This window comes from Hylobates moloch, unplaced genomic scaffold (assembly GCF_009828535.3).
Source record: "Hylobates moloch isolate HMO894 unplaced genomic scaffold, HMol_V3 SCAFFOLD_15, whole genome shotgun sequence".
NCBI classification, from domain to species: Eukaryota; Metazoa; Chordata; class Mammalia; order Primates; family Hylobatidae; genus Hylobates; species Hylobates moloch.
Genome location: NW_026652290.1, coordinates 98455228 through 98468179, shown reverse-complemented (window position 1 = coordinate 98468179; position 12952 = coordinate 98455228). Strand labels below are relative to the sequence as shown.

The 12952-nt window shown below is 57.3% G+C and overlaps 1 protein-coding gene across 1 annotated transcript; it reads left to right on the top strand.

The window, feature by feature from the left end:
* The first annotated feature begins 2783 nt into the window (after positions 1 to 2783).
* Positions 2784 to 9868, top strand: PRTN3 (proteinase 3). Its single transcript, XM_032176414.2, has 5 exons — positions 2784 to 2850; positions 5064 to 5229; positions 5496 to 5637; positions 7616 to 7846; positions 9492 to 9868. Exons 1-5 carry the CDS (start codon positions 2790 to 2792, stop codon positions 9660 to 9662), a joined length of 771 nt encoding a protein of 256 aa, XP_032032305.1. The 5' UTR covers positions 2784 to 2789; the 3' UTR covers positions 9663 to 9868.
* The last annotated feature ends 3084 nt before the right edge of the window (positions 9869 to 12952 follow it).

Here is a 12952-nt window from a genome sequence, read left to right as displayed (position 1 = left end):
TGCCTGTGATCCCAGCATTTGGGGAGGCCGAGGCAGGAGATTCCCTCAAGGCTGGCAGTTCAAGACCAGCCAGGGCAATGTAGCAAGACCCCATTTCTACGAAAAATTAAACAGCTGACCAAAAAAAAAAAAAAGAAAAACTTTAGCTGGACATGGTGGCCGCGTGCCTGCAGTCTCAGCTACTTGGGGGGTTGAGGCAGGAGAATTGCTTGAGCCATGATTACACCACTGCACTCCAGCCTGGGTGACACAGCCAGACCCTGTGTCAAAAAATATGTATGTATATTTTAAAATATTATATATTATATTATATAAATAATATACATGTTAAATATTTTATGTATACATACATGTTATATACATGTTATAATATATACATTAATGGTATAGCCAGGTGCAGTGGCTCACACCTGTGTTCCCAGCACTTTGGCGGGATTACGGGTGCGTCACCTGAGGTCAGGAGTTCGAGACCAGCCTGGCCAATATAGTGAAATCCTGTCTTTACTAAAAATACAGAAAAAAAAAATTAGCCAGGCGTGGTGGCGGGCGCCTATAATCCCAGCTATACAGGAGGCTGAGACAGGAGAATTGTTTGAACCCGGGAGGCAGAGGTTGCAGTGAGCTGAGATCGTGCCATTGCACTCCAGCCTGGTGACAGAGCGAGACTCTGCCTCAGGAAAAAAAAAAAAATCCAAAGGGGAAAATAGTAACTGGACAGCGCAGGAACCGGCAGATGCCCTGACCACGTGGTCGAGATTATCACCATCAGCACGAGACAGGCCGAAGCCGTGGGCTCCAATGTGGGGGCCTGAGACAGACACACGCCATGCCCGGGACTCCCTCCATTGAGCCCTGAGGCAACCCAGGACCATCCCCACGGAGGGACGCTCTGCAGAGCAACCACCAGCTGTCCTCAATGGCCCCAAGGGCTGAGGGAGGGCGGAGGGACTGCGCCCGCTGGAGGAGACCCTGGCATCTGAAGATGGGCGGCTTGTGTACCCAGGACCCGGCGAAGGGCGGCTGGTGATACTCAGGGGGATGGGGCAGAGGGGGCCATTTGGAATCAATGTTCGCGCCCTGACAGAATTTAGGGAAGCTGGGGGAGGGAGGCTGGGGGAGGGGGTTTAGGGGGGGGGGGGGGAGTTTGGGGGGCGGGGAGGGAGTCTGGACCCTTTGGACTTCCGTAAGCGTGAAATCGTTTCCAAATGAAACGTTAAAAAGCTTTTTTTTTTTTTGGTCTCCAGGTTCATTCAGTGCTTCTCTCCATTTCACTGTAGGTTTAAACTGTTCAGTTATAAATAAATAATTTTATCCTCTGTCCTGGGCTTTCCCCCATTCCTGGCACTGCAGACACGGGCTGGATTTGTCTCTGTGGCGGGGCCGTCCTGGGCACTGCTGGGCCCTGCCAGGAGCTCCCTCCAGGTCGTGACAACCACGGATGTTTCTAGACCTCACCCAGCGAGCCCCTGGGGGCAGAATCAGCCCAGGGTTAGAGGATTCCACAGACCCCCAAGAGACTCCGCGTCCCATGATTCTCTGCCCTGCTGAGGTACCAGGAGGCTGCACACACTGAAATCCACGCCCTGAGTGGGAGGGAGAGAGGAGGCGAGTCCCAGGAGCTGGGGTCCCCCGGGTTTATGCCGTACGCCCCATCGGGAGTTTATTCCGGTGTGAGCAGGGGGCAGACTCCATTTTTTATTTTTTATTTTTATTTATTTATGTTTTGAGATCGAGTCTTGCTCTGTCACCCAGGCTGGAGTGCAGTGGCCCGATCTTGGCTCCCTGCAACCTTCGCCTCCCAGGTTCAAGTGATTCTCCTGCCTCAGCCTCCCGAGTAGCTGGGACTACAGGCACCCGCCACCACGCTCGGCTAATTTTTGTATTTTTAGTAGAGATGGGGTTTCGCCATGTTGGCCAGGCTGGTCTTGAACTCCTGACCTCAGGCGATCCACCCGCCTCAGCCTCCTAAAGTGCTCTGATTACAGGTGTGTGCCACCGCGCCTGGCCATTTTTGTTCCCCAAATAATGAACACAGGGTCTCTCCCCTGGGCCCTGCGGACGTCGGGGCCGGATCCTTCTCTGGGGCCCTGTGGACATCGGGGCCGGATCCTTCTCTGGGGCAGGCCCGTCCTGGGCACTGCGGGGTGCTAGGCATCATCCTTGGCCTCCACCCACTCCATGCCGAGAGATCCCCCCCATCGTGACAGTCACAGGTGTTCCCAGACCTCACCCAGGGTCCCCTGGGGGCAGAATCACCCCTTGATTGAGAATCCCGGCCTTAAAGGGGGAAGAAAACCCCCAGACAAAAGCTGGCAGGGGGATGTTCGCTGGGGCCTCAGGTGAGGCACTGAGGGCACTCGTGGTGGGGCCCTGCCTTCCCCAGCTCCTCATCCTGTCCCCTGCTACGTCCTGCTGTCTGTCGGTTTCCATCTCACCCACCCATGGGACACACCTGCCATGGCCGGCGTTGCTGGGGCCACGAGGACCTCGTCAGGGAGGCCTCTCCTTGTGGGTGGCACGTGGGCATGTGTTGCTCTGAGGGCTGTGGCCATGTTGCCCACCTGGACAGGGACCCCTGACTTGGGTGGGTGAGAGCCAGCCTCCCCGCCCCCACAAAGTTCGGGACCTTGAGCCCAAAGCCCCCGCCTCCTCCCCAGAGTCCGTTCTGACTCCCAGGCTCCCAAGGCAAAAGGAGGAAGTGGGGACCCAGCCTGGGCATTGGGCAACTCAACGGCCTCTGGCATTGGGCTATAAGAGGAGCTTGACCGTGGGTGCACCCTGGACCCACCATGGCTCACTGGCCCCCCAGCCCTGCCCTGGCGTCCGTCCTGCTGGCCTTGCTGCTGAGTGGTGAGTGAGCCACGTGCCTGTCCGTCCAGCCTCCGGGCCCCGGTGGATTCTGGGGAAATATCCACCATGAGGTCCATCCAAAGCCCTCCTAGCACAGCTGGGGAAACTGAGGCAGGGTCAGGGGAGACTCCACTCACTGCTCAGGACCAACGCTTGCAGGGGTGGGGAGGACAAGGGCAAGGGGGAGCCCTGGCCGTTTGACTCAGTTGCCCATCTGTAAAATGGGCAAAACCCAGTCCTTCCCTCCCAAGGAGCTGTTTTGGGAATTACCTATAACAGGCGAATTCCTGGACAGCACCCAGCCTTCAGCAAACGCTCAGTGAATATGCACGAACGAATGAATGAGGGAATGAATGAGTGAGTGAATGAATGAATGACTGAGTGAACGAATGAATGAGTGAATGAATGAATGGGTGAGTGAATGAATGAGTGAATGAATGACTGAGTGAATGAATGAATGAGTGAGTGAGTGAAAGGGTCCAGGAGTTAGTGATGCTGGAATCAGGGGAAGAAGAGAGCATGGGCCCCCTCAGGTCCCTATCCTGAGGGCGATTTTCTTTTTCTTTCTTTTTTTTTTTTTCGAGACGGAGTCTCGCTCTGTCACCCAGGCTGGAATCCAGTGGCACGATCTCTGCTCATTGCAAGTTCCGCCTCCCGGGTTCACGTCATTCTCCTGCCTCAGCCTCCTGAGTAGCTGGGACTACAGGCGCCCGCCACCACGCCCGGCTAATTTTTTGTATTTTTAGTAGAGACGGGGTTTCACCGTGTTAGCCAGGATGGTCTTGATCTTTCCTCGTGATCCGCCCGCCTCAGCCTACCAAAGTGCTGGGATTACAGGCGTGAGCCACCATATCTGGCCTTTTTTTTTCTTTTTTGAGACGGAATCTTGCTCTGTCGCCCAGGCTGGAGTGCAGTGGTGCAATCTCAGCTCACTGCAGTCTCAGCCTCCTGGGCTCAAGTGATTCTCCTGCCTCTGCCTCTGGAGCAGCTGGGATTACAGGCACACACCACCATGCCTGGCTAGTTTTTGTATTCTTAGTAGAGATGGGGTTTCACCACGTTGGTCAGGCTGGTCTCGAACTCCTGACTTGAGGAGGATTTTTGCAATACCTGTTTGTTCATCTGCAAAATGGGTCTCTTTGTCGGCTGATTTTTTTTTCTACTTCTTCTTTTTTAATTTTGTTTTGTTTTGTTTTTTTGAGACAGAATCTCACTCTGTTGCCCAGGCTGGAGTGCAGTGGTGCAATCTCGGATCACTGCAACCCCTGTCTCCTGGGTTGAAGTGATTCTCCTGCCTCAGCCTCCCAGGCAGCTGAGATTACAGGTGCGAACCACCACACCTGGCTAATTTTTTTTTTTTTTTTTGAGATGGAGGGTCATTCTGTTGCCAGGCAGTGCAGTGGGGTGATCCTGGCTCACCACAACCTCTGCCTCCTGGGTTCGAGCGATTCTCCTGCCTCAACCTCCCCAGTAGCTGGGACTACAGGCACAAGCCACCACGCCCAGCTAATTTTTGTATTTTTAGTAGAGACGAGGTTTCACCATGTTGGTCAGGATGGTCTCCACCTCTTGACCTCAGGTGATCCACCCACCTCGGCCTCCCAAAGTGTTGGGATTATAGGCGTGGGCCACCACGCCTGGCCAATTTTTCTGCTTCTTTAAAAAAATTTTTTTTGTTTTGTTTTAGAGACAGGGTCTTGCTCTGTTGCCCAGGCTGGAGAGCAGTGGTGTGATCTCGGCTCACTGCAGCCTTGACCTCCTGGGCTCAAGCGATCCTCCCTCCTCAGCCTCCCAAGTAGCTGGGACTACAGGTGCACACCACCATGCCTGGCTAATTTTAAAATTTTTTGTAGAGATGGGGTCCTCAACATTTTGCCCAGGTTGGTCTTGAACTCCTGAGCTCAAGTGATCCTCCTGCCTCTGCATCCCAAAGTGTTGGGATTACAGGCGTGAGCCACTGCACCCGGCCGCTCGTTCTGCGTCTTAAAAGCCTTCTTGACCCTCAGGACTGAAAGCTGCCACCAGGGCGCCTTTGGAAACCGTCATAATTATAACCCCCCGGCCTGGGCGCTGCATCCTTCCCACCAGCCGGCAGGCACTGACGGGGTTGCAGATGGGGAGACGGAGGCTCAGAGAGGCCCAGGGGCTGCTATGCCTTCCCCCCTTCCCCTGCAGCCTGGGGGCTCCCTGACGCCTGGACTCCCCCGCTACAGGTGCTGCCCGAGCTGCGGAGATCGTGGGCGGGCACGAGGCGCAGCCACACTCCCGGCCGTACATGGCCTCCCTGCAGGTGCGGGGGAGCCTGGGCAGCCACTTCTGCGGAGGCGCCTTGATCCACCCCAGCTTCGTGCTGACGGCCGCGCACTGCCTGCAGGACATGTGAGCGCCACCTCCACACCCCTGTCCACCCGCCCCGCCCTCTTCCTCCAGCCCTGGCCCGGCCACTGTCCCTCTGCCCGGGGAGGACCCAGCTAAGCCCCGTCTGCCAACCCCAGGCCCCGCGCGTGTGGGCAGTTCTGGGGGGAGAGCCGGGGCAGGGTCGCCGAGGGAGGGGTCTGCGGCTGCACCGCCGGCCTCGGGAAGCGCCGGTTGTGGGGGGCGGCGAGTGTCCAGGGCGCCGAGGACTGACCACCCCACCCCCGCAGACCCCACCGCCTGGTGAACGTGGTGCTCGGAGCCCATAACGTGCAGACGCAGGAGCCCACCCAGCAGCACTTCTCGGTGGCTCAAGTGTTTCAGAACAACTACGACGCTGAGAACAAACTCAACGACGTTCTCGTCATCCAGGTGGGCGGGCAGGGCCGCGAGGGCTCGGAGGGGCAGGGCCAGCGGGCTCCAGGACCCCCGTTCCTTCAGCAAGCATTCATTGAGCACCCACTGTATACCGGGCCACCACCGAGGCCGCTGAAGCCTGGGTCTGGTGACATTGGCCGGGGGAGACTGCTCTTTGGACACCAGGCCACTTCTCCTCCCCGCCTCTCCCCCGCCCGCGCCTCTCCCCCGCCCGCGCCTCTCCCCCGCCCGCGCCTCTCCCCTGCCCGCGCCTCCGCCCGGTGTGCTGTTCCCCCAGAAAGCCAGGTGCCCTCGCTTCCTCCGGCGCCTCCTCTGACCCCACGGGAAGTGGCGAGCACAGCCACAGCCCTCCCCGATTCACTGTTCTCCACTGAACCGCATGCCCCTCTCATTCATGGGGCCCTCCTGGCCTCCTCCCGCCCCGAAAGATCAGCTCCCCAGGGCAGAGGATTTTTGTCTGCGTTGTTCATTACTGGACTCATTTGGCTTAGAACGGGACTGGGTATACAGGTGGTGCTCAGTAAGTGCTTGGGGCTGGGCACTGTGGCTCACGCCTGTAATCCCAGTACTTTGGGAGGCTGGAATGGGAGGATCACTTGAGGCCAGGAGTTTGAGAGCAGCCTGACCAACCTAGTGAGACTCCATCTCTATAAAAGACTTTTTTTTTTTTTTTTTTTAGACAGTCTCACTCAGTCACCCAGGCTGGAGTGCAGTGGTGCAATCTCGGCTCACTGCCACCTCTGCCTTCCGGGTTCAAGTAATTCTCCTGCCTCAGGCTCCCGGGGAGCTGGGATTACAGGCATGCAGCAACATGCTTGGCTAATTTTTGTATTTTTACTAGACACGGTGTTCTGCCGCTTTGGCCAGGCTGGTCTCGAACTCCTGACCTCAAGTGATCTGCTCTCCTCAGCCTCCCAAAGTGCTGGAATTATAGGAGAGAGCCACCGCGCCCAGCCTACAAAAGAAAAATTTAAAAATCAACCTGGCATGGTAGCACACGCCCAGCTACTCATGAGCTGAGATGAGAGGATCACTTGAGCACAGAAGGTTAAGGCTACAGTGAACTGTGATCATGCCACCACACTCCAGCCTGGGCGACAGAGCAAGACCCCATCTCAAAAAAAAAGTGCTTTGAAGATGGATGAATGGGCCAGGGGCGGTGGCTGTAATCCCAGCACTTTCGGAGGCTGAGGTGGGCGGATCACATGAGGTCAGGAGTTTGAGACCAGCCTGATCAATATGGGAAACCCCGTCTCTACTAAAAATACAAAAATTAGCTGGGCGTGGTGGCGTGTGCCTGTAATCCCAGCTACTTGGGAGACTGAGGCAGGAGAATGACTTGAACCCAGGAGGCAGAGGTTGCAATGAGCCGAGATTGAGCCATTGCACTGTAGCCTGGGCAACAAGAGCGAAAGTCCATCTAAAAAAAAAAATAAATAAGAAAGAAAGAAGAAAGAAAGAGAGAGAGAGAGAAAGAAAGAAAGAGAAAGAAAGAAAAAGAAAGAAAGAGAAAGAAAGAAAGAAAGAGAGAGAGAGAAAGAAAGAAAAAAGGAAGGAAGGAAGGAAGGAAGGAAGGAAGGAAGGAAGGAAACATGAATGAATGGCCGGGCACTATGGCTCACACTTGTAATCCCAGCACTTTGGGAGGCTGAGGAAGGCAGATCACTTGAGGTCGGGAGTTTGAGACCAGGCTGGCCACCTCACCCGACGGGAAGGCTCTGGGAGGTTCCAGTGAGCCGAGATCACACCACTGCATTCCAGCGTGGGTGGCAGAGCAAGACTCTATCTCAAAAGACAGAAAGAAAGAAAATGAATGAATACAATAGTGACAAATGGGACAAAGGGGGTCCAGGCGGAGGGAGCGGCATGCGCGGCGGCGTTTTGAGGTGGTGGGTGTGGTGGGAGGGCGGCCCGGGCGGCCACCGTGACCTGGGAGCAGCGTCTCACTGCCGCCGCCTGCCTTCTGCCCCAGCTGAGCAGCCCGGCCAACCTCAGTGCCTCCGTCGCCACAGTCCAGCTGCCACAGCAGGACCAGCCAGTGCCCCACGGCACCCAGTGCCTGGCCATGGGCTGGGGCCGCGTGGGCACCCATGACCCCCCAGCCCAGGTCCTGCAGGAGCTCAATGTCACCGTGGTCACCTTCCTGTGCCGGCCACATAACATTTGCACTTTCGTCCCTCGCCGCGGCGCCGGCATCTGCTTCGTAAGTAACCTCGTCCCCACCCCAGGCACCGGGCTGCCTTGAGGGGAGGAGAGCGGCAGCCAGGATTCCACGCCACCTCCTAGCTGTGTGACTTCATGCTGTGCCTCAGTCCCCCACCTGGAAGGCGGGCACACCCAACACCCAACGGGCAGGCTCAGGGGGGTGGGGGTGCTCACATTGTACCTGGCTGCCTGGGTGGGTCTGGGGGTTCCCTGCCCCCCACTCCCCTCTAGGACCACAGGAAGGTGTGGGAGACCCATCCGCCCTCAGCCGGCAGTCCCTTCCAGAGTCCAGGAATCCAGGTATCCGAGGGAGGCCCAGAAATGCCCAGTTCCTACGAATGACCTCAGCCCCTCCCTGCTCACACTTTTTGTTTGTTTGTTTTTGAGATGGAGTGTCACTCTGTTGTCCAGGCTGGAGTGTGGTGGTGAGATCTCAGCTCACTGCAACCTCCGCCTCCCAGGTTCAAGGTATTCTCCTGCCTCAGCTTCCTGAGTAACTGGGTGCACAGGTACCTGCCACCGTGCCTGGCTAATTTTTTTGGTATTTACTTAGTAGAGATGAGGTTTCTCCATGTCGACCAGGCTGGTCTTGAACTCCTGGCCTCAAGTGATCCACCCATCTCGGCCTCCCAAAGTGCTGGGATTACAGACGTGAGCCTCTGTGCCTGGCTGGTGCTCACACATTTTAAAGAAAATTCCAGGCCAGCCATGGTGGCTCACGCCTGTAATCTCAGCACTTTGGGAGGCCGAAGCGGAAGGATCGCTTGAGTCCAGGAGTCCAGGAGTCCTGCTATGGGCAACATAGCCGGATGGCATCTCTACAGATAATTTAAATATTAGCTGGGTGTGGTGATGTGAGCCTGTTGGCCCAGCTACTCAGGAGGCTAAGGCAGGACGATCGCTTGAGCCTGGGCAGTTCGAGGTTGCAGTGAGCTATGATTGTGCCACTGCACTCCAGCCTGGGGAAGAGAGCGAGACCCTGTCTCAAGACAGACAGACAGCTACTCAGGAGGCCGAGGCAGGAGAATCGCTTGAACCTGGGAGGCAGAGGTTGCAGTGAGCCGAGATTACGCCACTGTATGCCAGCCTGGGTGACAGAGCTAGACTCTGTCTCAAACAAAACAAAAACCAAAACAAAACAAAAGGAGAAAGAAAGAGAGAGAGAGAGAGAAGAAAGAGAAAGAAAGAAAGAGAAAGAGAGAAAGAAAGAGAGAAAAAGAAAGAAAGAAAGAAGAAAGAAAGAGAAAGAAAGAAAGAGAAAGAAAGAAAGAAAGAAAAGAAAAGAAAAGAAAAGAAAAGAAAAGAAAAGAAAGAGACAGAAAGAGAGAAAGAAAGGGAGAAAGTTCCAGATTGGAAGCATTTTTTTCTGAAACAGCTTGTGGCCACCCCAGCCCCCTTCCTGGCTGCCTGGGGCCAGCCCGGGTGACTGGCCGTCCCCGTCCTCCAGGGAGACTCAGGGGGCCCCTGATGGGTGACTGGCCGTCCCCGTCCTCCAGGGAGACTCAGGTGGCCCCTGATGGGTGACTGGCCGTCCCCGTCCTCCCGGGAGACTCAGGTGGCCCCTGATGGGTGACTGGCCGTCCCCGTCCTCCCGGGAGACTCAGGTGGCCCCTGATGGGTGACTGGCCGTCCCTGTCCTCCAGGGAGACTCAGGTGGCCCCCTGATCTGTGACGGCGTCATCCAGGGAGTAGACTCCTTCGTGATCCGGGCATGTGCCACCCGCCATTTCCCCGACTTCTTCGCACGGGTTGCCCTCTATGTGGACTGGATCCGTTCCGTGCTGCGCCGCGTGGAGGCCGAGGGCCGCCCCTGAGCTGCCCCTCCCACAGCGCTGGCCGGGACCCCGAGCCCGGCTTCAAACCCTCGAGGGGGATCTTTGGACAGAAGCAGCTCTTCCCCAAACACTGTGGCGTCCGGGACGGCCCCACCCGTCCCCCCACACTCCCTCCCACGGGGCTCCGGGAGACAGGCCGGCCCTGCACCTCACCCCACCGTGACCTCAATAAACGTTGAAACTCCCCCTGGCTCCTGTCCGTCCTTCCCACATAGGGAGGGGAGGGAGAACTGCGCAGAGGTCCCCTGGGCTCAAGTCCCCGAGCCCCAAACTCAGGATGGGGGGAGTCGGAGCAGGGGATGGGGGCCCAGGGAGCAGGGGGTCTCTCTCCTGGATGCTTGTGGCTGTGGGTTCTAACCCGGCCCCATCAGGGTGGCCCTGGGCAGGTTGTTATTCATCTCCGCGCCTCGGTTTCCTCATGTGGAAAATGGAGTCACCCCACACGTTTCCTAGAACTGGCGAGAAGCCCACGTGGGCCCTCAGGGCTCCAGATGTGTCCCTGCCGGCTCAGGGCTCCTTGAGGAGGGGGATGGGGATGGGGAAGCACCCTGGGGGGCTTCCTGGAGGAGGTGGCAGTGCCAGAGCTGCATACCAAGGTGTGAACAGAAACATCTGAAGGGCCGCCAGGCAGGGGGCACAGTCCGGGCAGAGACCTGAGGGCTAGAGGTCAGGGGACGGGGAGGAGGGCAGGCAGGGGAGGGGTGTGCGTGCAGGGGAGGGGTGATGGGGTTGGAGTGCTATTTCTCGTAGGAGGGGTAGGCAAGGGAGGAGTCCCCTGGTGGAAACATGAGGAATGAACTGGGGGGGTGGCCAGAGGGGAGGTCCGAGGCGGGGAAGAGGTGGGACTCACAGTCCAGCTCAGAGACGGGCAAGTGACCACAAGAAGGAGGCACTAGCCACGGAGAGGGGACGACCCGCTCCAGGACACATGCAGAGAAGAAACGAAGCTCTTGGCTGGTGTTTTTTTTTTTTTTTCTTTTTAATATTTTTTTGAGACAGTCTTGCTCTGTCACCCAGGCTAGAGTGCAGTGGTGTCATCTTGGCTCATTGCAACCTCCGCCTCCGGGGTTCAAGCGATTCTCCTGCCTCAGCCTCTGGAGTAGCTGGGATTACAGGCACAGACCACCATGCCTGGCTAATTTTTATATTTTTAGTAGAGATGGGGTTTCACCATGTTGGCCAGGCTGGTCTCGAACTCCTGACCTCAGGTGGTCCACCCGCCTCAGCCTCCTAAAGTGCTGGGATTACAGGTGTGAGCCACTGCAGCCGGCCTACTTATTTATTTTTGAGACAGGGTCTCACTCTGTCGCCCAGGCTGGAGTGCAGTGGTGCAACCTTGGCTCACTGTAGCCTCAATCTCCTGGGCTCAAGTGATCCTCCCACCTCAGCCTCCCGAGTAGCTGGGACTACAGGTGCCACCACACCCAGCTATTTTCTTGTTTTTTTGTAGAGACGGGGTCTGGCTGTGTTGCCCAGGTGGATCCTCAGTGACTCTTTACATATGAACACCTGCAGGTCACTGTAGTCTCAGCAATCTCCTGGCCTCCCAGGCGACCCCACCTCCCCCTTGGAGTCTGTACCCGCGGTGACCATAACCCTACCTTCCCTGCCACAGTTAATGGTGAACCAGCTCTCAAATCAACACTTTCTTTTTTCTTTTTTTTTTTTTTTTTGAGACGGAGTTTCGCTCTTGCCGCCCAGGCTGGAGTGCAGTGGCGTGATCTCCGCTCACTGCAACCTCCGCCTCCTAGGTTCAAGCAATTCTCGTGCCTCAGTCTCCCGAGTAGCCGGGACTACAGGCAGGTACCACCACGCCCGGCTCATTTTGTAGTTTTAGTAGAGACGGGGTTTGTCCATGTTGGTCAGGCTGGAATTCCCAACCTCAGGCGATCCGCCCACCTCGGCCTCCCAAAGTGCTGGGATGACAGGCGTGAGCCACCTCGCCCGGCCAGACAACACTTTGTTAGCTGAGAACTTCACGAACATGAACATATTTCATCCTCGTGACAGGTTTATGTGATGGATCCTATGATTATAATTTTATAGAGGAGGAAATTGAGTCACGGAGAGTTTATTTCAGGGGCCTGAAGTGACACAGTGGCCAAATGGCCACCCCAGACCCAGGATATGAACCCAGCGTCGGCACACTTAACAACGACTGCACGTGCGAATGTAGTATACAGCTGGTGCTCAATAAATGCAGATGAAGCCAAGTCTGATTTCCGTGCTGGAGGCCAAGCCCCCGCCAAAGATATGGCGTCCCCCACTCCTGAACGCCCCCCACCCCCGAACTCCCCCCACCCCCGACTTGAAACAGGGCTGTGTAGACAGCAGGCGCATACTAAGTGCACTATGGTGATGTTAAGGCAGCAAAGTGGGAACCCTGCCAAAAGGGGAGGGGAGAAGGCAGGGTAGTGTGTGTCTGATTAAGCTGAGGACAGGGCAGACATGGACTGAGCACCTGCTGTGTGCCGAGCTCTGGGAGGGCAGGGCCATTGCCCCCCTACCCTGAGAGCCATGGGGGTCCACTTGCCTGTGGTCACGTCAGGACTCCAGGCCGGCCCAGGCTCTGCGTGTCCCCGGGTGCCCTCGCCCCGCCTGTTCCTGGAGACAGGCCCGTTGGTTCCCTTCCCCTCCCCTTATCCTGGAGCCAGGAGGACGTTGGTTCTTGCGACAGCCTTGGCCTGGCCGTTGCAGCTGGAACATCGTGGGGGAGATGGGAAGAGGAACGGGGCCTGCAGCCCGGGGCTGGGTCCTGGGAATCCCATTCCCGCGGCTGGGGCTCCAGCTCCCCTGCCAGTTCCTCCAGGCGGAAGCCCTCAGGCTTGAATGGACGTCCTCACTCGGGCCTCCCGGCCTGGGCAGGAATTCTCTCTCCAGCAGCCCTGCCACATGCCCGCCTGGCCCCTGCCTCAGGCGGGGAGGGCTGCGGGGAAGCTCACCAAGGCAGTAGGGTGGGAGAGATTGTCAGAGCCTCAGCTGGTGTCCAGGGACTGACCGTGAGCCTGGGTGAGGGTGAGTTCCCCGTTGGAGGCAACAGCCGAGGAGAGGATGGAAGGCCGGGCCCCAAGAATGAGCCCTGAGGTTCAGGGAGTGGCTGGAGTGAGCCAGCCCCAGATCTCCGTCCAGCTGCGGGTCCCAGAGGCCTGGGTTACACTCGCAGCTCCTGGGAGAGGCCCTTGACGTGCCTCAGTTCCCAAACAGGAACCCTGGGAAGGACCAGAGAAGTGCCTGTTGCGCAGTGAGTGCCCGACACAGCTGCATGTGGC